The 24,168-nt window shown below is 39.9% G+C and overlaps 1 protein-coding gene and 2 long non-coding RNA genes across 3 annotated transcripts in view; 2 read left to right on the forward strand and 1 right to left on the reverse strand.

The window, feature by feature from the left end:
• The first annotated feature begins 335 nt into the window (after nt 1-335).
• Nucleotides 336-24,115, forward strand: LOC122997582. Its single transcript, XR_006407240.1, has 3 exons — nt 336-347; nt 16,631-16,636; nt 23,973-24,115. It is a non-coding gene; the product is annotated as an uncharacterized LOC122997582 (long non-coding RNA).
• Nucleotides 13,290-24,168, reverse strand: part of vwc2 (von Willebrand factor C domain containing 2) — a 29,189-nt gene continuing 18,310 nt past the window's right edge. Inside the window, exon 4 of the mRNA XM_044373828.1 lies at nt 13,290-14,120. Coding sequence (XP_044229763.1) covers nt 13,969-14,120 — 152 coding nt within the window. The 3' untranslated portion in view covers nt 13,290-13,968. The remainder of the gene's footprint in view (nt 14,121-24,168) is intronic.
• On the forward strand, nt 17,643-23,403 carry LOC122997583. Its single transcript, XR_006407241.1, has 3 exons — nt 17,643-17,801; nt 22,428-22,709; nt 23,317-23,403. It is a non-coding gene; the product is annotated as an uncharacterized LOC122997583 (long non-coding RNA).

Here is a 24,168-nt window from a genome sequence, read left to right on the forward strand (position 1 = left end):
CAAGTAATTAGGGAAATGACTAAGATTTGGCATATTTGTAACTCTTCTTGAATTAACTATTTAAACGACTTAACATGCTTGGAAACAGGAAAATACCGACATGACACTACTGTCTAGCTGGTGGTTTAGATCAGTGATTTCCAACTTTTGCAGTTGCCAGGGGGCACATGGAAAGATTGCGTAACTAATTCAAAAAATTAAATTATTATTATAGATTTGGTGTGGTGTGCTGATTTTTAGTAAATTAATGGTCACAATAACCAGTGAAGCTACCAGCTACAATAGGCTGACTTGCACAGTACAGACCTCCCACCAACTTGAGTCTGCTCTAACACCTTGAGGCCTCAGTCTTCAAAAGAGATTGCATGAAAACGAGCAAATGTGCAGAGTCGTTATTAGCCAAAAGTAATGGTTAGGCAGTTGAATTTGTTACCTAACATTAAATAATAAACAGGTAAAAAAGTTGAAATCATTAGCTAAAAATGAACTGTTAGTAATTATCTAAAAGTAATGGGCTACTGGTTGTAATTTCTAGCTAAATGTAATTCATAAACCATTGAAATAATTAGCTAAAAGCATTACATTGAACAGAATGGGTCAACAGAAATAAATACAAGTATATGGATAAACAGTTTAAATAATTAGCTAAAAGTAATGGATAAACACTTGAAGGGTCCTGCGTCTTGTAGGAATGCAAACTTGACTAAACCAAATTAGACATTGACAATTCAATTTTATGAAAAAATATTGTAATATCCACTTTCATGTAGTGTTACTTAACATCCACTTTAAAAATCATTTGAAATGAACACATTTGGAGCATTACTGGAGGTGTCACTTGAGCTCACCTGATGGGATGTGGGGTTATGTCAGACAAAAAAGGTTGGCAACCACTTTCTTAGATTATTCCTACTTTAGGGATATTTTTAGCGCTGTCTTCGGGTGACTAAAGTTGGCATACTAGACACCACTCCATATTTCTGCTTTTGATCTGTGCATAATAACACACCTCTGATTTTCAATTACAAATAAGACATTGCATTAGGCAAAGACACAGTGAGGGTAATGGACTTTGTCTGTTTCTCAGAAAGATAGACTTGTCCCTTGAGACCTTGGTTTCCATTATTAAACCTCCACCACATTGCCCACCTAGGCTGTTTCCATTCCCTCTGACCAAAGTGAAATTACCTGCTTTTTTAACTTCAACACAGTAAAGAAGCCACACAGTGGTTGCCCACAGTGTGAGCCTCCATTTCCTCTCTGACAGGTGGGGCTTTTTATTTACCTTGCGAGGCAGCTGGATTCGCAAGATCACAACAACTAGCGCGTAACGTTAGCTTTTTATAGGAGAGCAAAAAAGCAAATATAAAATCTGCAGCATTGTTTGCATTTATGCCTAACATTACAGCTTTCATATACAAAATAGCCCAATGGATCTTCAGCAGCATATGAGCCGGCCACTCTCGCAGTATGTATCAAGACCTGGATGATGAATTACCATACAAGGGCCATGGAAAATAAAAAAAAAGAATACCCCAGGATGAATGTTGTGGTGCAAATACAAACACTTTGTATTCCATAGGGCTGAGACAAAAGCTGCTTCCTTTATGATAACCTAACAATCCACCACGCTATCTCCAGTCTGACAGCAACTTATGTAGATGTGCGCAGCTCAGCAGTGCTCTGCTGAATTGAACCCCCTTGAAAAGTGTTCAGCAAGCAGGTCACATTGGCAAAGGCATTCTGTTGTGGATGAAATGCTGAAACGCTGTCCAAGAGGCTCTAAGCCTTATCACTCACTGGCCTATAACAGTCTGTGATGGATAGGGCCAGATTGAACCTGCAGTCGCCTATCCAACCCATGTCATTTAGAGAAAATAGGGGATTTGCTTTCTCCTGGGCTCAGATTACTTCTTAACGTTAATACAAAGGCTTCCTATATCCTGTCCTAAGAACCTGGTCGCAGTCAACTGAAACATATCTGTCCAACACATTCTCACTCCCAACTCATCAAATACGGCAGTTGGTCAATGGCCTTATGCTTCAAACTATGATGCTCTAGGTACCCCTCTAGCGTAAGTTTGCATGTGCAGAGCTATTCAATAGATATCAATGGTGTAGTGTTCCAGTCACAAAATGTAAGCCTGGACCGATGGTCTAATGCCATTTATTCTGTTTCTTTACAGTTCATAGACCAACGTAAGAGCTTGTTGTCACTCTCAACTGGAGCTAAACTCGACATTATAGACGTTATAGTCTACTCTCTCTGTTGATTCTTATCACTTGTTTCTCTCCCTGTGCTCTGTGTCACCATATCTATTTCAACCTCGCTCAGATTGTCACCATAGTCTTCACCTAAAATGATGCCATCCTTCTACCTATCCTCGAGACCTTATGTCAACAAAGTCATGTGACTGACCTTAGGAGACTTGGCTCACCATCTATAAGAGTATCCAGGGGGACATGCCTCTTCCTCTTTGCCTTACTCTGGTACTTTGGGTCTGAGACAGTGAGACTGTAAGTACCATAACTGTTTTTGGGACTCCACTGTGATCAATCCTTGCAGGTGCTTTGTGTTCCTGAGGATTGCACGTGGTTTGTCCTTTTGGTAAGTTAGCTGCATTTATTAGCGAGAGTGGTTATGTTGTTGATAACCTCACCTCCCCTTCTACTGTAAGTGGCCTAATTGATTGTGCCTGGTTAAGCAGGTAGAGAGTTATTCTACAACTTTGATAAGTGAACTACTATTTTTTCTAACCATTTTTTATCCCAGGTAAGTTGGAAGGAAATCTGAAATTGATTTGCTGTGTTTTTCCTCAGGAGCTCACTGTTCACAATGAGTGGAAGTTTTGTTTTCAACCTTCCCTCATGCATTCGCACACAGTGAGTGGGAGTCTTTACATTTTATGTATATATGTTAACTTTACATTTTCCTCAGAAGTGAGGTCTATTTATTTTTGTATATTTGATTTGTCTTGAGAAGTTTAATTGGATAATTCTCAGACATTGATTTAATTAAACAATCAAGTTTATAATTATACTGGAAACACCATTGTGGTACTATTTGTGTTGTCTTAATCCCCTGTTCGCAGTGGGCATGCTTTAATTTGATAAATTATTGGTCATATCATTTACTGATTGGCAGACTGTGGCCAGCTAGGCACAGTCTACTCTGTTTCTTCAGTTCAGCTATTCATATTGGGTTGGAAAATAGCTTCCCAAATGTGCAGCTTTTGCCATGCGGCTCTGGACCCCCGCATTGGCCATCGTGAATGCCCCACCTGCCTGGGGGTGGCACATTTGATGGATGATACTGAAAACACATGCAGTGCTGCTACTGAACTCTCTCTGGAGGACTCATTCATAGATGTGGTGACCAGACGTCTCGGTTGTTCAGGAATGTCCCAGTTTAAAGCTGGGGGTCCCAAGTCCTGACAAATATCTGCAAAACACTAAAATGTCCCAGTCAACATTCACTACCAAATTGTCCAAGTTTGAACCACAATTAAAATAACAATTATAATATTATTCTTGTTTTCAGCGCTTACATAAATGTTTATCATGTTCTGTCCCAATCATTATTACCTAACCCAATATAAAAACATAAACAATGCACCACATGTCTGAATTCAACACCATTTTGTCTGTACGTGAGTATATCAATCAATGTGCCGTTGTCAGGGTTGTTGCTAGCCCATGACGCTTGCGACTCTCTCTGACAGAACCTGTCAATACGTTAACAGTTAGTTGTCATGCCAAAGAGAGAGTCGGTCTTTTCTAAAGAGCTCCAGGAGGCTTACTTCCTTCATAAAGTACCCACCAACGAAAATGCTGCATTCTGCACACACTGCAAGAGCACATTTTCAGTCGTGCATGGTGGAAATGCTGATGTAAAAGATCATATTAAGACAGTCAAGCATAAGCAGTGGTTTCCCGAAAGCTGAGAGCTCCAGAAAAGAAACTCTAACCAAGAAGAAAGACTGCAAAGCATGAAGTACCCGCCAATCTTCTTAGAGGTAACTTTCTTTAAAGGCTTGTTTTTTGTTAACGTTTTAATCTTTGTAAACTCATGACCAGCTCATGGCATAGCTTTGTGAAGATGTAAAATAAAGTTATTTTTATGTTATAGCCTACAAAGTTATTTATAGGCCACAAAGAGATTTGTACCTCATTTTGTCTAAAAAAAAAAAAAATGTTGGCAGAGAATGTGTCACAGTTGGCCGTTTAGCCGGCAGCCTGCGCTTGTGCACACTGACAAATACTTTGGTGGATTTTGGGAGACAAAACATAATTTTTCATCTGCTGAGGCGCTGTCCATGGTGTTGAAAGGTGCACTCAGTAGGTGTGCTAAGCGCTGAAATAATTGAACATGCCAATGGTGCGTGCATGAGCACATACATGTGCATGTGCATGAACATGTGATACATTAATGGTCCCGGTTTGGGGGTTTGAAAATATGGTCACCCTATTCATAAAGCCAGGTGGGTGGAGTAATCTGCATGTGGTAAGGCAGCAGCTCATCCTCCAACTGCCCAAATAAGGGAGGGCAGACACATCTCTAAAGCGAACAAGAAACACAGATGTGAGCACACTCCTGATCGTGATCAGGGATGGAGTTTGGGAAAAACTGCTCCTAAGAAGCTGTTTAGTCCAATTGCTACTGCAGGAGAACAAGGACAGCAAAATGACACCCAGCTGAAGATACTGGCAGTTATTCAGAGTCTTTCTGACAGACTGGGTAGAATCAAGGCTAAGTGTCCTGTCTCTGGTACAGTCCCAGAGCTACATGAGCCAAGTGTGTCTTCTCATGATGAGCTGCCTTTATATCAGGGAAAGAAGTTGGATCAACCTGATGTCCTTTAATTATGTGCATGTGATTTGGAAGTGATAGGCTGTCGGTAGATGCTGACGAGAAAGAGAGACTCATGTCCTCACTGTGTGATGTAGAATCAGATCATGGTAACACTGGAGAAAATTATATTTCAGCTAATGACATTGTAGTGAGGAAATGTGGGGGAGGATTTCTATCTCCCTGTGGACACTCATACGGGAGAATTCCCACATACCTGAGAGAACTAATTACTGATGACTCTCACCTGTTTCAAGAGGGTGTGGAGGATCATGTTGGAATAAAAGTGTGCATTTGAATGGCCAGCCAGCACATGAGAGAGACTGAACTTCTTTTGTCCATGGCTGTGGCACTGTGGTGGGAGGGTGCTGTTCGCAACTTATAGTGTTGCAGACAGTGAAGACAGCTAAGCAGGGGCTCCGTTCCTGTGTTAGGAGGGGAAACTAGACGCCTCCTTTAGGTAGCGAAGGACCAGGGACTAGTAAGTGCCTTTGCCTGTGCTTCACAGGGTTGTTCTCATCTTGACTTCACACATCACCCCATGCCATCATGCCGTCGCAAGCAGGTCATCTGCTGTCACTGTCTTGGCATCCCAGCTGCAGCAAGTGTGTCTGTGGGCTCTTCCTGGTTTTATGGGAAACTCCATGTTTGCGCCCCACAGGAGGGTCTTGTCGCCGGACTGGGCGAGATAATTTTGTTACAATGTTTAATGTCTATATATTGTCTTGTTAAGAGTTTTTTGTCTTCATTTATACATGATTTATTTTAAAATAGACTTTTAATAATTCTACACCCTGCAGTGGACCCATGTAAAGGCAACACTGTGGCTAAGGGGGGCCTCTGCCCAACAATAACAATTACAATATCATGTCAAAAACTTTGAGTGCAACTAAGATTGTGGGGCTGAGCATGCCAGCTGAGGCTCTGGCTCCAGTAGAGGGGGTTTGGGCTGGTATTTCCCAGTCCTAAACATCAGTTTCTGTTCCAGTGGCTGCAGACTATTTGCAAATGCTTAGAAAGGCATGGAACAACCCTGCCACTGCACTACAAATGCTGGATATTGCAAACTGACAGGGCCCCAATATGGATCTGAGATTGGGCTAGCAGATATGAAGGGAAAAGGTAGCCCAGACGTCACTAGGCCCAGAAAGGGTGACTGGTGACCACTGTTGCCCGGTCAAGGAATGTGACAAGACAGACAGTTTTGTGTGTGGAACTTATAATGCTGCCACACAAATGGCTCGTTCAGACAATGCACTAGCTATTTTGTTGGCAGCTATTAGAAAGACTGCCAGCCCTGAGGATCATGACACCATGAAATTAATTGATTCAGCCCTTATAGCTAATGGTCAGTTTACAAGGGACATTGGTGCTGCATTGTTATCAGCCATGCTGGCACGCAGGCAGATTTGGCTGGCACAGACCCCTCTCCCAGAGAATATTAGAAAGGACGTCACCAATTTGCAGCCTCTGGCAGTGGTGTGAAAAACCCACCACAGCGTCAACAAAGGTACCAGCCACTCTCTTACCCTAGGTAGACACCCCAAAGAAAGTTCCCTACCAGAGGGTCAGGACCTCACAGGAACATCACCTAGGGCTGGAGGCTGGCTGTTTCCCTGCTACGCCTGGGCAGCTGGGGAAAATGTGCGTCAGACTCTTGGGTTCTGGCTACTGTAGCAAATGGGTACAGAGTACAGTCTCAGCACATCTCTCTCCTTTTTCCAGGGTCCATACAACTGTGGTGACGGACCCAATCCAGGCATATATTTTGGCCGAAGAGATTTTAACCTTCCTGCAGAAGGAGGCGATTGTGAGAATAAACTCCAGCGAATAGCTTTACTCCAAATACTTTCTTGTTCCAAAAAAAAAGATGATGGCCTGTGTCCCATCTTAAACATAAGACAGTAAAACACGCTCATAAAGGTGCTGCCTCTCAAGAGGTTGAGCACCAAACAAATTTTGGAGTCCATCGAGAGATGGGAGTGGTTCACTTTTCAATATTAAGAACGTATACTTTCATGTCCCCATCTGTCCAGACCACAGACTGTTTCTGTTTCTGTTTCAGTTCACTTTTCAGGGGCAGGCCTATCAGTTCATGGTCCTCCAATTTGGCCTTTCTCTCTCACCGAGAAGGTTTACCAGGGTAGTGGCAGCTGCTCTATCCCCCCTTCTAATATCCAGCTTTAAGATACTGCCTTATTTGGACAACTGGCCGATCTGCACCCCAAAACACAGTCAGGTTATACAGGACACAAGGAGAGTCATCAATCACATACAAGCCTTAGGGTTCAAAGTAATTATGAAAAAGAGTAATCTCAAACTGACACAGCACAAATTCCCTCATCTCATGAAGTCAGGTTCCCTCACCCCTCAGAGGAAACTTCTTTTATTTTGTTAGAACAGTTTCATCTAGGCAGGCGGCTGGAAATGGCTCAATTTCAGAGGTTCTTGGATATGATTTCAGCAGCAGAGGCTGTGGTCCCCTTGGGTCTTCTCAGGGCTCGGCCACTGCAGAGGTGGTTGAATGCCTTCAATCTCCATCCAAAACAAGACAGGCATGTGAAACTCCAAGTGACACAGCCATTCATTTGGGCACGGCACCCTTGGAAAAACAAGTCCCTTTTAACTCTTGGAGTTCCACTTGGAATATTCCATCATGCAGGACAGGATGCCTCACTAACAGGCTGGGGTGCAGTCTGGGAAGGCAGGATGGTGCGGGGTGTGTGGAATCCCCCTTAGAGTGACAAGCATATCAATATATTGGAGTTATATTGGAGCAGTCCACCTGGTCTCCACATCATCAAAGGCAAATATGTCCTAGTGAGAATATAGAACTCCTCCACTGTGTACCACATGAATCATCAGGGGGCACCAGATCTCTAAGCTGTCTCCAGGTGACCAAGAAGCTCTAGCTATGAGCCTTTCCCCATCTAGCGTCCCTAAGGCAGTGTATATTCCACAGGTGGAGATTCAGGTAGCAGATCTCGTGTCCAAGACGGGCCTCCTCCCAGGCGAATGGAGGCTACATCCAGAGGTTGTAGCTTTACTGTGGTTCTGATTTGGCAAAGCTCAAACTGATCTGTTTGCATCAGCGGAAACAACTTATTGCAAGAGCTGGTTTTCACTGAGGGCTCAAGGGGCTTCCTTGGGCACAGATGCTCTGTCTCAAGAATGGCCAACAGACTTGTATGCTTTTTCTCCGCTGCCTCTAATTCCACATGTATTCCACAGGATTGCCACAGGTTACACATTACAAGGTCCTGTTAATAGTTCACAGGTGGCCAGTGGTACCTCCAGCCCAGACAAAGTCCTCCCAGTACTCCAGACAAAAATGGCAAGTGGGGGTCAAGGCACATTCAAGAGTGTTTGGTGGCATGGCCTGAGATAGCATATGAAGTTTGGTGGCTTTCAGGTGAAAATTGACCAACCAATAAGGCTTTGAAAAACAAACCAGAGGAAAACCCATGCAAAACAATGGGAGAAAACCTTAACAATGGAGAGCAAGTGCATATTTCTAAAAGCTGTATACAAGCACACCTGTCAGTAAAAAAAATAACCCAAACACTGTCCCACTCATTTGGTGCCCTAGGCGGCTGCCTATGTGACCTATGCCACGAGCTGCCCCTGTCTGTTACTGTGCGACATGTGCCCCACAGATGTATGAATCAGAGAAAAATTCAACACTGCAACGGCCAGTGACACCCTCATCTGGAGGCAAGAAAAGGCAGAAAGGTGAAATTGAAAATGTGAAATGTCTGTCTAATGGCAGAGGAGGAGTGCTGGAGATATAATACCAGATCTATAAAGCACAATTTCAGGCTCCAGACTCTGGAGAGCCAGGCGCTCAATCATGAAGTGATTCACTCAGATTGATCAAGGAGCGTCGTAATCACATGGGAATGCTACATGTGGCTCCGAGGATGACTCGCAGAACTGTCAAGAGATTCAAAGCTGGATTTAATGGATTTGAGGTGATGTGTTTAGAAATCATTTCAGAAGGTGCAAATAGAATCCTCAAAGCATTTTACCAGCATTTAGCAGCTGTCCACTGAAATTAATGTTCAGAACAGTAGAATTTGAAGGAATAAAGTTGCCATCAGAGAAACAGAGGGCTGGAATCGACTCTGTATTCTCATAGCAGAGATTCAAAAGGCCCTTTGAAAGAAGAATCGGAAATCTACTAATGAACAGCGCTGTTGATAACAGTCCCGTATTAAGCAGAAAGCCTAAATGCACTTATAGATAACAAGCCTTCTTTTATTTAAAGTTATTCCGGTTAAAAGCTCAGTGCTCCTTCAGAAATTGAAATAAATGCTGCAAATGTGACATTAAATATTCATAACTTTCAGCTGTCATCTCTTCCTGTTTGAAGATAAATGTGCAACAAACAATAAAATCCTACATAATTATTCACTTCAGATGAGTAAGAAGTCCGTGAAGGTAGATCATTGCAGCATTATGGGAAAGTGAATTCTTTATGTTGCAGTGTTTCATGTGATATTCACGGCTGCTTGAGATGCTTTGTCAAGATATCAAAGTTCCCTAACAGACGCAGACAAGCAGGTAAACTGCACTTTTGAATCTTTGCTTATTTTCCCGTATTGTGGGCTCATGAAACATTTTCACTTCTGCCAAATCATTGTCTCACAAAGCTTTTAATGCATTCCATAACATTGCAGACAGATAGGGCCATTGATTTAGGCTTACGCATGTCTATGGGAAATCATGGAAGAAAACCTAAGATTCAAAACTTTTGATTGAAGTTGGCAGGGAAGTTTGATCTAAAGCTTCAATCAAATGACATTTTTGTTATAAACTTTAAAGAGGAAGCTGCAAAAACATTCATATTAAATCCTGGCATGTTCATGAAATCATTTCTGTTTGAATATTTTGTATTGCAGTGTGACATAATCACTTAATAAAACAAAAAGAGGGGACTTATTATCATTTCAAAAGACACAATAAGGCTTTACATATTTGGATTACAGACTTTATCAACCAGCTTTTGGAGAATTGGAAAACATTAATCTCTTCCTGAAGCGTGTGTAGTAAATTAATGACGTGGTTTTCAATAAATGATTGGCTAAAAAACATTTCAAAGATGTCAAAAAAGGAGGAATGTGTAAGAAATACAAAATGTTATATATTGGTTAAAAAAATACGTAAGCAGTGGGGAAAAGGGAAGTTGTTATGTCAGTTATTATTCAGTCTGAATACTTTTTCATCCAAACGTAAGACAGTCTTGCAGCTTCATAGAAAAACATACAGTGAGTCTTGGGATTTTTATGTGAACTAATCAAAAGTATATTCACAGGTGTTCAAACATACCTCGGGTCTTAAGAGGCACACAAATCACATTTTTACCATTTTTTTTCCCCCAATCATTTATAGAAAAACATATCAATATCTTTCAGCATAGCATATAATAAATAAATTATGTTTCTATGCATATTGTACTGTGTAAGACTGCAACTGTAACTGCTCAGTGATGTGGAACTAACCAAACACTGTTCTGCTCTACTCTGTTTTTCTGTCAAGCTCAAGTCATCTGAGCCTGTATAGTTATACTCACATTCATTCTATTCTATTCTAAATGAATAAATGGCAAAAATGTAATCCCCATCATCAGTTGCTTCAGACACGTCTTCATTTTCAGAGTAACTGTTATCAAACCACAATCAAATAAAGTGCTGCTCTGCAGCACACCATCATGTTAGTGTGACTGACAGGATATAAACAAACCTTTGTTGAAATATCCTTTTGACTGTGTTAATTTACAGTATCAGTGACACAAAATAAGGTCATATAGGAAAACACAACATTACCTGCTTTTACAATACCGACTACCTGCCATGAATAACAAAACACAACAGTTACATACCTCCGTCTTCAAAGTGCCTATAAATCTTTTAGAGAAAAACATTAGAAAAACGATTATTAACTAAATGCTAATGTTTAGCAGGTATAATCTTTACCATGTTCACCATTTTAATTTCAGATATTAGCATGCTAACATTTGTTACTTAACACTAAACACAAAGTACAGCAGAGGCTGACAGGAACATCATTAGTTTTGCAGGTATTTGGGAACCGTAAATGACCTGTTAGTGGTGCTATACTGTAGGAGATATCAAAAGTTTTTAAGATTCATCCTCTGTGCACCACAGATATCTGTACAAAATTTTACAGCAATACATTGATACATCCAATAGTTGTTTAGATATTTCAGTTTAGACCAAAATGGTGGACAGGCCAACCAATACACATTGCCATTCCTAGAGCAAAGCTGCTAACATGGCTAAAAATAAAACGTTTGAGGAATAGAGGGTACTTTAAGGTTTAACTGAATAAAATAAAGAAATTAGACAAGGTGTGTCTGAACATCCAAGGTTTGCATTTAAGGTTTTTAAGGTCTAATGGAATTTTAGAAAACTTTAAAATAAGAGAAACTCTGTTGACGAGTGAACGGTTTAATACAATGTAAATTTCTAGACTGGACATTTTTCCTCACAAATGCTTAAAATGATGAACTAGGATGCTCTAGCTCAGTTGTGCCATTTGTCATTCACGGTGTATTTTACTGTCCTTTATCAAAAGCCAATAACTCTGGAGGACATTTGATTTAATGCCTTTATATTTGTGACTTAATAAAAGTCTTTCATCTATCTTTTGTTGACCTGAGTTGTGGGTTTCTCAAAACTTATGAGGCTTTAATTTCAAATGACAGGCCTGGCCGATTGCTATAAATGAATAATAAATTTCATCACCTACTGTAAAATGAACACATCTCATCTCAGTGCAGCAGTATGCGTTGTCCAGAACAGGGCAGAAGCCTAATTACACAGTTACAGCATTGGGGAGACCAGCCTAATCTCTTACGGGTTTCTCCAACAGATGTGTCCAATTAATGGCCTGTCTTTGAAGGAAGACCAGTTTAGATGCGTACCACTCTGGGAATTTAATTTCAAAGTAAAAGATCCAGCCTCGTTTCTGATGAGTAGACTTTATAGCCAGTCTTAATCATGGCTTTCTTTAACAAAATCTCACACTGAGATCAGACTTTGAATAACTGCGGGAATACGAAGTGAAGAGTCTAAAGCCAATTGTGAGTGTTAATGACCTGGACAGAGCAAATATGGGTGACAGATTAACATCCTTGGTCAGAGTCATTATTTCACTAGCTGATACACAGTAGGTAAGCTGCTTGGGAAATTAGACATAAGGAAGTATTATGCAGTAAAATGAAAGAATAGAGAAATGGCACAGCAGTAATTCCTCTAGATAGAAGAAAACTGTGGGGGGAGAACAAGGCACATAAAAATGAGCTCTTAGTATTACAAGTGAGAATTGGTGGATAGAGGAGAAAAATCCCATCATCATTTACAATTCGTATGCACAAGCACAGGTCCTGGTTTCCTTGAATGAATGAGAATGGTTTGAGAGGACCCTTACAGTCATAGAGACAGGGGAGTTAAGGCCGGCCAGAAACCTTAATAGATCTGTGCCACCGCTTCCCTGCTGCTCTGAGAAAAGCCTGTCACGTAGCATGTACATGCATTTAGGCTTATTTACCTCGATCCTGCCGGCTGGCTGACAGGCACGTCTCACTGCTGGAGATGCAACATCGTTGTCTGGCAACCTCTTGATCAAAGAGTTTTACGGTGTGGCCAGCACATTGCAAAGGGTAGCAGAGAGCGCCACACTGCTAATGTAAAAGATGACAGGAAAAAGACTGAAAACACAACATCTGCATCCATTTATCTCAGCCTGCTCTTCAGTGCTCATAACCTGGACTTAAATTATTAATCATCATTTTGATCTGCTGGTCGAAGGGTCCTGTGGTCCTGCTAGAAACACAAATTCATTACTCCTCATCCTCAAATGGAAGATGAAGACAAGCAAAGATAAGGTGTGAGTCAGATGACCTTTCAATTTTTAAATCTTGAAAGCAAATCGGTACTATATAATATATTGGAGAGTTCAGTCTGGCTTTTATTAATGGCGTTAAAAATGAAGAGGCAACTACTGAGATTCTCACTTTCCACTTTCCTTGTTTGTATTGTGTTGCTTACAGCTATTGCAAATGAAACCGCTGCATTACTAAATAACTTAATATCCTCCTGACAAGTCATTAAATATTTACCTGTAGCTTTCACACAAACACTTCTCATCCTGAAACTTCAAAAGAGAAAATCAGTAGAGTGGATTTGTTCAGGTTTGTCACATTCAGGAGTTACCTGTGATATCTGAAATGCCAGATCATTTATTTCAAAGGTAAATTCTTGGTTGATCATCCCATCTCAGTATGATTTGTTGATTTAAGTGAAACTGAAAATTTGATTCATTTGGAAGCCTGTAAATGGAAAACATCATCAAGTGCTCTTTCAGTAGAAACTAAACATTAAGAACTTCTGTACAGCTAAAAAGAACCATTCCAGCATTTCCAGAGCACAGACTGGCATTTATTTGAAACATGAACACACAGTACGAAGAGAAATACAAAAAAAGCACTTTCAAATCAAAACACATTTTGAACATCCAAAAAGATAAAAGAAATCAGGAAACAGTCAGGTCCGCTTGAATTTCCTTCTGTTTTCTCTTTGTTGTTTTTAACACTGCACTTGATTATCCTACACAGCAAATCTTCTCATTACTTTGAAATGGATAGCACAAGTCTGGTCTGCACTTTGGTGGTAGAGGGACGGGTGTCAGGATTTGTTGGATGACACCACATGTCGAGACATTGAGGTTTTCACCTCCAAAGACAGCTGTGTGTGTTCTATACATTCTGTTATGTTATATTGACTTCTGGTCCAATACATTGCTTATTAAAATACAGAGCCTATAAAAAATATTTTAACTAGTTCAGCATTAATGACTCCTATATTTGTATATATTCATAAATAATTTAATACATAGATAAATAGATATTCTGTGTGTGGATTATAAATCTTCATAAAAGCCTCTTTTTTTTTCAATACAGGAGTGACTATAAATGCTGAGATGCTCGAGGGCTGCTGTCCGACCCTGATGTCCAGTAGACTGGGTGAAAGGCCGAGAGTTTACATGCGAATTGGCGCTGGTGTCGAGTGCCAATGTCCCTCTCACCGTGCCAGTCTCTAGCTGCGCTGGCACTCGTTCTTACTGCAGGTGGCCTGACGTTCAATCTGCCATGTGCCCTCCTCGTATGTGCAGTAGCAGATTGTACACTCATCAATCTTCACCTCTCGACCGGCCGGTATCACTGCTGTGTCTGCATAGCAATTTGGCCCTGTAGGAGGGAGAGAAAAGGGAAAAATAGAGTTCACTGAAAAATAGGCTTTTTGTGTTTCAAAGTGGACCTTATATATTTTTAATGTGTTTCTTTTGTTTTGTCGGCACCTTATCACATAATTGAGGTCAGGCTCAGAACACTGAAAAAAGCATGATTTGCTTTGCCACTGTGGAAAGTGTGCTCTGGTTGAACTAAAGGAAGCTTGATAATAAGAGAGTTTATGTGCAGACAATGGAGTAGAGGTGCTGCTGGGTCTTTATGATGATTCCATACAGGTGCTCTTTGGATACTTCAGATGTACTATGTTTATTCCATCTTGCGAAAGGGCTCATTGCATGGTTGAAATATAGTCTCAGTCAAAAAATGTAAAAATGCAAGTGTCATTCAAAAAGAATCCAAGGCACACTGAAGGGTTTGTACAAAATTAAAATGCCTTTATTTTACATGACAATATGTATTTACAATGACCAACACGTTGTGACTCACAGATCTTCATCAGGGTCATTGTCAGCAGTAGCTTACACACCTATATTGTGTTACACTAATGAGTTGAGTGGGAGGATGGTTCTCCCTCAATATGCAAGCCTATTGGTCAAAAACAAGGAAGTGATACATCATCAATAGAAGGGAGAGGAAAGAGAGAGGGAAGGGAAGGAAGGGAAGGAGAGAGAGGAGAGAATAGGTGAACCTAAATGTTAAAATGATGACAGATATAATGTGGCTACCAAGTCAAGGTGGACCTAATCCTTTCCATATGTAGACATGATAAATTCATCAAATTATAACCATCAATAGTTCTATATATTAAAATACAATCTTTTCATTATTCCTGAAGCAATATTTCACAGAAAAGGAGAAAAGTCTATCTCATCATTGAGACTGGTGTATTTCGTTGCTTTCAGTTGTACAATCCAAAAGGTCTTGCGTTGGAGTAGTCTCACCTCCTCTAATGTCTTTTTCAACAGCTTCTAACATCATGACTTTCAGTGTATCAGGGTTGCCATGTCCTGTTCGCACATAATGTGATGCCATAGCATAATCAGCATTCTTTGTACAGATAGCATTTTTAGTCTTCTTTTTGTTCATCCTACATAGAAACAACCACAGGGGCACTCCTGTCTATAAACGTGTGTGGTGTTGCAAATGGCAAAGTGTCTCATTTGATATGCGTGAGATGTGCTCCCGTCTTGAAAATGATTGATTTTCACGGCATTATCACAATGATTGCAACTCCCAGATTTAAAAGTTCCACAGGGCTTTTGTAGCCAGGTTGTTCGTGTGGGAAGGGGAAGAAAGCTCTGTACCACCACCGTCTGAATGAGAACACAGGTGGTTCTGTGGACAGTGTTTGGAGAGATCTGTCACTCTGAGGAATGCTCCAATTGTATTTAATGATGTTTCTTGTTTCATTGTTTTAGAAGACTGGTGTGGTTTCTTTTTGGTTTGGAGTAACTGTTCAAGGACTTTTGAAGTGATCTGTATCCTCGTTCAGTGAAGCGGTTCGCCACGTCTGTAGCCTTGTCATCAAACTCTTCCTATGTGTCACATAGAGAAACGGATCACAGAGAAATAGTATGCCTTCCTACTAGAAAAAAATTCTAGACTGTCTTGTTTCTACATGTTGCCAAAGATTCATAAAAATCTGTCAAATCCGTCTGGCAGACCTATCATCAGTGGAAATGGCTCAATTCTGGGACCAATTTCAAAATTCACTGAGCACCATATCAAACCTTTTGTTCCAAATCTACCGTCTTACATCCATGACACTACCCAAGTTTTAAACAAAACTGATGAAATAAAAAACATAGGAGATGGATACATGATTACAATGGATGTGGAATCATTGCACACAAATATTGATCATGAAGAAGGTTTACAAGCTATGTGACATTTCCTACAAATGAGAGAGGAGCCAGTTACAGATTTTATCGTTGAACTCACAAGATGGACATTGGAGAATAATGTATTCCTCTTTCAGGAACAGCTGTACAGACAGTTGCGGGGCACAAATATGGGCGTGACCTATGCACCCTCCTATGCTAACCTGTTTCTAGGAGTAGGGGAGAAGAAATTCATTTGGAGCTCATCCAACCCCTACCCCTAAAAATAAAATGGCTTGGACTCTACATAGGCGCGTCTAATGTTCTTTATGCAATGTGAAGAACAAGTAGTACTTGAATTTCATAAATATTTGAATAACACCAATAAGAGCCTAAAACTATCTTTGGAATACAGCAAAAAGGAAATCAATTTCCTAGATATGAAAATCACAGATGATGGGGATACTACTATCCATCGAAAAGCCACTGATCGAAATACAATCTTAAGGGCCGATAGTTTCCATCCAAAGACTCTTATACATAACATTCCATTCAGCCAGTTACTACGACTAAGACGTGTTTGTAGCACAGAGGAAGAGTTTGATGCTACAGACATGGCGTATCGCTTCACTGAAAGAGGATACAAAAGAAATACAGTGGAAAACTCACTTCAAAGTCCTTGAATAGAAAACAGTTACTCCAAACCAAAAAGAAACCACATCAGTCTTCAAAACATATTTTGTGATGCAATTCAGAAAACAATCAGCATCTGAAATAAGAAACATCACTAAACACAATTGGAGCATTCTTCAGAGCGACATATCTCTTCAACCACAAGTTGACGAAACCACCTGTGTTCTAATTGAGAAGCGCACCGACCCTGAGTGACAAGGTGGTACAGAGCTTTCTTCCCCTTCCCACACAAACAACCTGGCTGCAAAAGCCCTGTGGAACTTTTAAATGTGGGAGTTGCAATCGTTGTGATAATGTGGTGAAAACAAATCATTTTCAAGATGGGAGCACATCTCACACATATCAAATGAGACACTTTGCCATTTGCAACACCACACACGTTTATAGACTGGAGCGCTCCTGTGGTTGTTTCTATGTTGATAATGCTATGGCATCACATTATGTGCGACTGGGACATGGCAACCCTAATACACTGAAAGTCATGGTGTTACAAGTTGTTGAAAAACACATTAGAGGAGGCGATCACCTAAAAAGACTACTCCAACGCAAGACCTTTTGGATTGTACAACTGAAAGCAATGAAATACACCAGTCTCATTGATGGGATAGACTTTTTCTCCTTTTCTGTGAAATATTACTTTAGGAATTATGAAAAGATTGTATTTCAATATATAGAACTATTGATGGTTATAATTTGATTAATTTATCATGTCTACATATGGAAAGGATTAGGTCCACCTTGACTTGGTAGCCACATTATATCTATCTTCTTTTTAACATTTAGGTTCATCCCTACTCTCCTCTCTCTCCTTCCCTTCCTTCCCTCCCCTTTCTCTTTCCTCTCCCTTCTATTGATGATGTATCACTTCCTTGTTTTTGACCAATAGACTTGCACATTGAGGGAGAACCATCCTCCCACTCAACTCATTAGTGTAACACAATATAGGTGTGTAAGCTACTGCTGACAATGACCCTGATGAAGATCTATGTGAGTCACAACACATTGGTTGTTTTAAATACATATTGCTGTGTAAAATAAAGGTATTTCAATTTTGCACAAACCCTTCAGTGTGCCTTGGATTGTTTTTGAGGGAGACTTGTGTTTTATATTTTTTGATTGAGACCATATTCCACCCAAGCAATGAGCCCTTCACAAGATGGAATAAGTGAGTTAATGATTTGATTTCTGAGTTGTCTACAGCCAGATAAATAAGCCCTGTTGGTAATGGAGTAATTTCGAAGAATATCCGTGTTACCAAGGTTGCATTCGTCTGTTATTTTTCTGCTACTAGACCCACCAAGGTCAGTCTTCAATGTGTATAATATAGTAGAAGGACTGAGCACACAATTCAAAGTCACATTCTTTTGTGATACATGAAGGATCCGAATCAGTTTTAAATTCCATGAAATCACAGACACCCTGTAAGTCTGGAGCATATAATCTGTAGTCTGGAGGCAGTCAAATAATGAACAGAACAACCTGTGAATTCTGTATTTCTGTTGAGAAAAAAATCTTGTTCTCTTCAGTCAATAAACCTTGCAGCTGTACAGTAACATTTATAAAATAATTATGAACTTTAATAAAACAATTATGAAACTTGAACTTGACCCCTGCATTTGCAGTAACATTTTAATCCATTTATTTATTTTTTTACTTAATTCATCAAATAATACAAATTTTCACTCTCAGCAGGGTGATGTCACCTTCATGCTTTTTCCTTTCCACACATAGACACACAGGAGATGTGATCATATACAACAAAACAAAAGGTTAAATGCTAATTTAACATGCCAGAATTGAATCTCCTGAAGCTCCTTTCACTACTGTGGATAGCACCACTCAGCTAGATGTGCCAATACGGTTAATGTCATTCTTGCAAGTCACTGTTTAACTCAGCTCTATGTGCAGCATGCAGCAAACTTCAATACTGAATAGAGAATAATCACAACATGCAATAGCACAATGTGCTGTCATCATAAAAATAAAAAGATTACACAATTGCCTATTTGTCAGACTAAAAAAAGCAGTCTGTACACAGACAAGCTGTACACTGAATTGATCCATCTGTGGTGACAGCAAGCCACTCTCGACCCTCTCTACATTTAGCAAAGCGTCCCAGCTCAATGCAGCCCCCAACCATAGCCTCAGGGGGCACGACGCTAGCTTGTAAGCCTGGGTTGTTCATCAAATCGTTGTCAGCCTGGGAGTTCCCCTCCATCCTAACAACAGTAGCTCCTGTAGTCTCATTCTCAGTTGTAATATTTCTAGAATTTTTTGTGAGGGTCCTGTAAAATAGGACAATATACTACTCTAAATACTTTTCATTTTTCTTTCATTTGGCTAGCTGTAGTTTCAGTGCTAAAATCATGGCTGAAATAGGCTGTGGGTGCTTGGTGATATTCTTAAAAGCTGTGCAGGGATCAAGGCCAGTGGGACGAGGATCATCATGTCGCCCGGATGCAGTGTCATCTCTATTGTCACATGAGTGCTAACAGTGAAAGTCAATTTCTTATTTTGTTTGTTTGCGCTATAGACTATTGTCACATTGCAGCCCTTAGATATATTTTTTAAATAAGCCTATTTTTGTTTTAGATATTTCATATGGTTTATGAGTGAAGCAGCATAAATTAACTATGAGGGGGATACAATTTTGTCCCCACTGGGGATAAAAATAATTCAGCAGAGGCAGGGATATATAGACCAGAGGGGGGGAAATCCCCACCATCCCCCCTGGCAAATCGCACCCTGCTTAAGTGACTAAATATGGGGATAAGCAGCAACTGAATCAATGCGCTGACCCAGATAACAAAGTATTATTGAAAGCATTTTATTTCACACTCACCAAGTGCTGGAGAACACTTTCTCCTTTATGTATGGTGGCAGCTAGCTAGCTGAGTTTAAGTGAGACTGTGCAACCTTTGAAATAAAAAATAACACATTATTTCTTGTGCAAATGGAAAAGCTGAGTTCATAAACAATAAAATACATCCTATTGCCCAGTTCAATACACTCAAGGGTTTTGCTGCTACACTTGGTTTAGGATCAGTAGCTTATAATGGCTAATGTTAGCTAATGTTAGCATTGGATATTGCTGTTTTACGGAAATCATTGAGCCAGTTTGCAGTTTGTTGTTTTAGCATTTATCTTTCTCATATCTCATAAAAGTCAAAAGATGAAGATTAGTGCCCTTGCTGCTGATAAACTAAAATTACGATATCTTTGTTTGCTTGTTAGCTGTAATGGGCATATAGGCTAGTTAACTAGTTAGTTGCATCCACCTGCATGGTAGCCTTGGTTTTTATTTAATCAGAGTTTCTTGTTTGCAATTTAAGTCTGCCACACATGCACTTCCCAAGTGAGAAAACAATGATTTTTTTTTTTTGCTTTCATTGGTGTTTCCAAAAGTCGATACATGTCAGCAGGGATATTCCAAGATACATTATATTTATAGTACCAGCCAAAAGTTTGGACACACTTTGTCATTAAAATGAATGGGAAGGTGTGTACCTAGCTCACATGATAACAACTGAGCCATCTTCATGTCAACTGAGCTTTTCCTACTGTGACAAGTCAAAGTGTCTTCCATGAATTTGGCCTATGTTTCTATTTCTAAGCCTCAAGCTGTACTCACTTATACTCAGATTTTATTATCCAGTACAAATATTCATTTAGATATTTGAGCAGATATATATAAAATATATAAAGATAAAGAGAATATGAGCAGAATTATGCCAGCAACACATTTCAGCTTTTCACTAGACCAATGAAAGAAATCCTTCACGTAAAAATACATCGTGGAATGAAGGCCAATGGGACACAAGCTACTTTTAAAGTAGGACAGCCTTTAGATCTGTTGCAATGACCAAATTTTTATATGGAGTTAAGTGCAGTTTCATCTTATCTTCCTTTTTTAAGATAGTTTCATGACATCCCAGTGAACTTGAATACAGTTAGTCAAAGAAGAGAATGAACACAAGAGACTCAATGCGCTGCCCTTCATTTCATTTCTCTCAGTGGAAGATGGGCTCTCACATCTGGGCTGTCATTGATTGTTTCCCAAAATAGCATTCTGGTTATGGAATATAGGAGGCACAGAAAAATAATGGATACACAAGAATCATGCTTTTTGAACAGGCTTGTATTAGTGTCTGTAGACATTTCTGACAGAATTTAACTCGGACTGAAACCAAGGCAGACACATTTAACATTATGATTTAGAGTTTTCACTGGGGTCCTTTTAAAGGTGGAATTTACACTTTCTGACATTTTCCCCCAAATCTGCCATGAATCATCAATTGCCTTCGTATCTGCTAATCAAAATAGCTTTTCTATTGGCCATCATGCTCTTGAGACCACCAAGTGACCACTCATGGTTTATGTAGAGGAGCATTTTAATTTTGAAAGACTGGGCTCAAATCAAGAAAGAAATGCACCAGGGGATTACAGTGATTACACTAAATTCTTAAGGACCCAAATCACATGATTACCTTTTGCACTGTCTTGTTCTGGAATTCAGACATTTAATCTGAGCTTTTTTTATTTTGCTGTATTCGATTCAACTCCAGGTGTGCACATGAGCAATTTTATTCAACAATATTTTGTTCCACACTCCTTAGATTAGCTACACCACTAGCACACATCTTGCTAAAGGCAGCTTCTTTCCATAACTTCAAGGTTGGACTGCACAGAGTGGGAATTGTGCATAAAAACCAAATTAAGCACTGTTACGCAGTGCTTTAATAAAGCTCTGAAGTGCACCCCCAAGGGACTGTTTTTTTTCCATTATTTGGGGGAAAATTGGCTCTCACTAATGAAATTTTGATGTTGAAGGTAATAGTTGTTAAGAGCTGAGCCTTGTAAGTGGCCCAGACTCATGCAAAAAAGGACTACGACTGGAGGGTTACTTTGGTCTTACATTCATTCTGTGTGTATAGAAACTCACTTGCCAAGCTCATCACCCCAAACATAAATGTCCTCCAACCATAGCAATACCTTCTTTGATACTAGATGAAGGCTTTCGTCTATGGTAAAACTGCCTCTGCCCTCAATCAGTGTCTAGAAAAAAGTGCTCTTAAATCATCCATTATCTCTCAAGCCGCACAACAAAATATAAACATTGCGGGAATGGCTTCCACAACATCAGGTATAGCATAACAATGGATATTTCCCTTAGACTAACAAGGTCTTGAGCCACTGTGTTGTATAATTAAGATGCTGATAAATGGAGAGTCTTTCAGCTGCAGCAACCGCATTTCATTGGACGCCAGCACCCAGAAGGAGCGTGCTGGCACATCAATCAATGTGAACAGTTTGCCGAGGCCTGTCAAAATGTCAACCCTAACACATTTATAAGTCTTCAGATGAACACGCACACACCCTATCTGAATAGCAACTCATCCTGTGGCCCAGGCTGCTGTCGCTACTGATTCATCATCATTAGCGGCATTTAGAACACAGTGTCTCGAATAAAAGACGCATACGTCAAGGATATGCTAGGAGAGAAAAAAATGCAAAAAAAATAATAGTAATGCATTTTACAAAATGAATCAAACTACTCCTTCCTGGAGCTGGGATTAAACCACAGCCTGTCAGCCAGTCATTCACAGTAGCATGACACTCATTTGTGTTAATTAATGCATGGATTCAGCGCCACTGTGCTTACTCATAGCTGTCACCCTATTATTCTGCCATTCATATCACACCCACCTTTTTGTCATTGTTTCATTAATATAATATATCCTCATCTCTCCATCACTCTCTGTCTTTCTCTGCCTCTCACTGTCTGTGGCAGAAAAGATTTCTATAGGCACATCAGGCTTCACAAGAGCCTTTCAGCGACACTCGAAGAGGCAGAGACAAATGGACTGTGCATGTGCATGAACAGTTGGACCCAAACTGTCACTACAGCGTGTTAGAAGTTGGCATGGGCAGCGTGTGAAAAAGATCGCCATTAGCACCTGTGGCTTTTGGCTCTGTAGCAGTGCCAGATAGTGGAGAGGGAAACGAGGACACATCCTGATCATCTCACCCCTTTGTTCTGAAATGTTAAAAACCTGCAGAGGTCCATTATAAGGTAATGGAAAGAGAAGAATAGCAGAAATCACTCATCTTAATGCATTTCCTGAGTACATTTGCATTATAAATGCAGAATATCCACTGACTCATGCACATCACACACACACATACACACACATACTCGAACTGTGACAGTCTAGTTATCCTGTGATGTGCAATTTCACTCATTATGTGTAATATACTCATGGCTGTTTACAGTATGTTTATATAATTAACTTCTTATTTTTTACTGTTGTCAGTTTTTAGCATTTTTTATTACATTCGTGAGCCGCATGCTGTGCACTTGTCCTAGGTCTCTTCATCTTGATCTTGAGAATAAAAATGTCCTTGCTTTGTAAAGACAGGAAGTGGGGAACTTTGCAGAGAAAGAGTGATTTAAAAACAATATGATTCATTTCTTTCAAAGATGCTGCGTAAAACGAGTTTGGACTTTTAAATACGGGCCAGCTCGCCTCTAATCTGCAGAGGTTTTATGAAAGTGCCACCTCTGTGAATGTTTGTTTGCATATGTTGTCTCCAGCTACACTGTCCACTGATAATCTTTGTGGCTGAACAACCCAGCTGCACACAAGTAGCACGACTGTCATAACCGATGTCCTTCACAGAGACGTTGCCACAGACCCTTGGCAGTCATCACAGCTGTGTCCAGGTGACAGGCTTTACTGGGAGACCTTCATTTATTGAAAGCTCATAAACTGTATACATGTATTAAATGCTTTGATGAAAGAGAGCATTATTCCTCTCCATTCTGTATTGTGAAATACACAATTGGCAGTCACATTAACTTTGACTTTTATTCACAAGAAAATTTACAAAAGAACACCTAAAAAGCAGACCAAAGCCGAAAGCCACTCAGTGACCCAGCGGTACTCTAATAATGTGAATAACCATTACCTTTCATTAAAGTGACCTTTCTCTATTGTAATCATAACTCCAATGTCCAGTAATGGAAAATGGCCTTTAGATAATAAAATATTGAGCTGTGATGAAAGAACTGAACCAAAAGGTGAAAAATGAAAAAAAAAATTAACCTTTTGTGAATATATCAGACGATGCACAATGTCCTCCTTTTTCTGTCCAATTTAAGTATAAAATGAAATCAGTATACAATCTGGCTATTATTCCTGGATTGATTACAACATCATCATCACACCAACAGTCTTGTGTAACATAAAACATAAAAACAGACAGCACACGCTGAATTCATTACCGGTCATCATTGTGTTAGTAAACTGAAGAAACACAATCTTTTAAAAAGAAGTGGATGTATTATAAGAGCTGGATAGGGCGCCGACGCTCAGCCTTGCAACCAATTTTTCCAAGTGACCACTCACGGTATTGCAAAAAGCATTTTACCTATAGACCACCATTGTAAAAGAGACGTCTGTAAAACTGTTGACAGGACACCTCAAAATGCAATCGATTATGACTCTTTCTATTATGAATTTTTGATCTGC

This window comes from Thunnus albacares, chromosome 14 (genome assembly GCF_914725855.1).
Source record: "Thunnus albacares chromosome 14, fThuAlb1.1, whole genome shotgun sequence".
Taxonomy (NCBI): Eukaryota; Metazoa; Chordata; class Actinopteri; order Scombriformes; family Scombridae; genus Thunnus; species Thunnus albacares.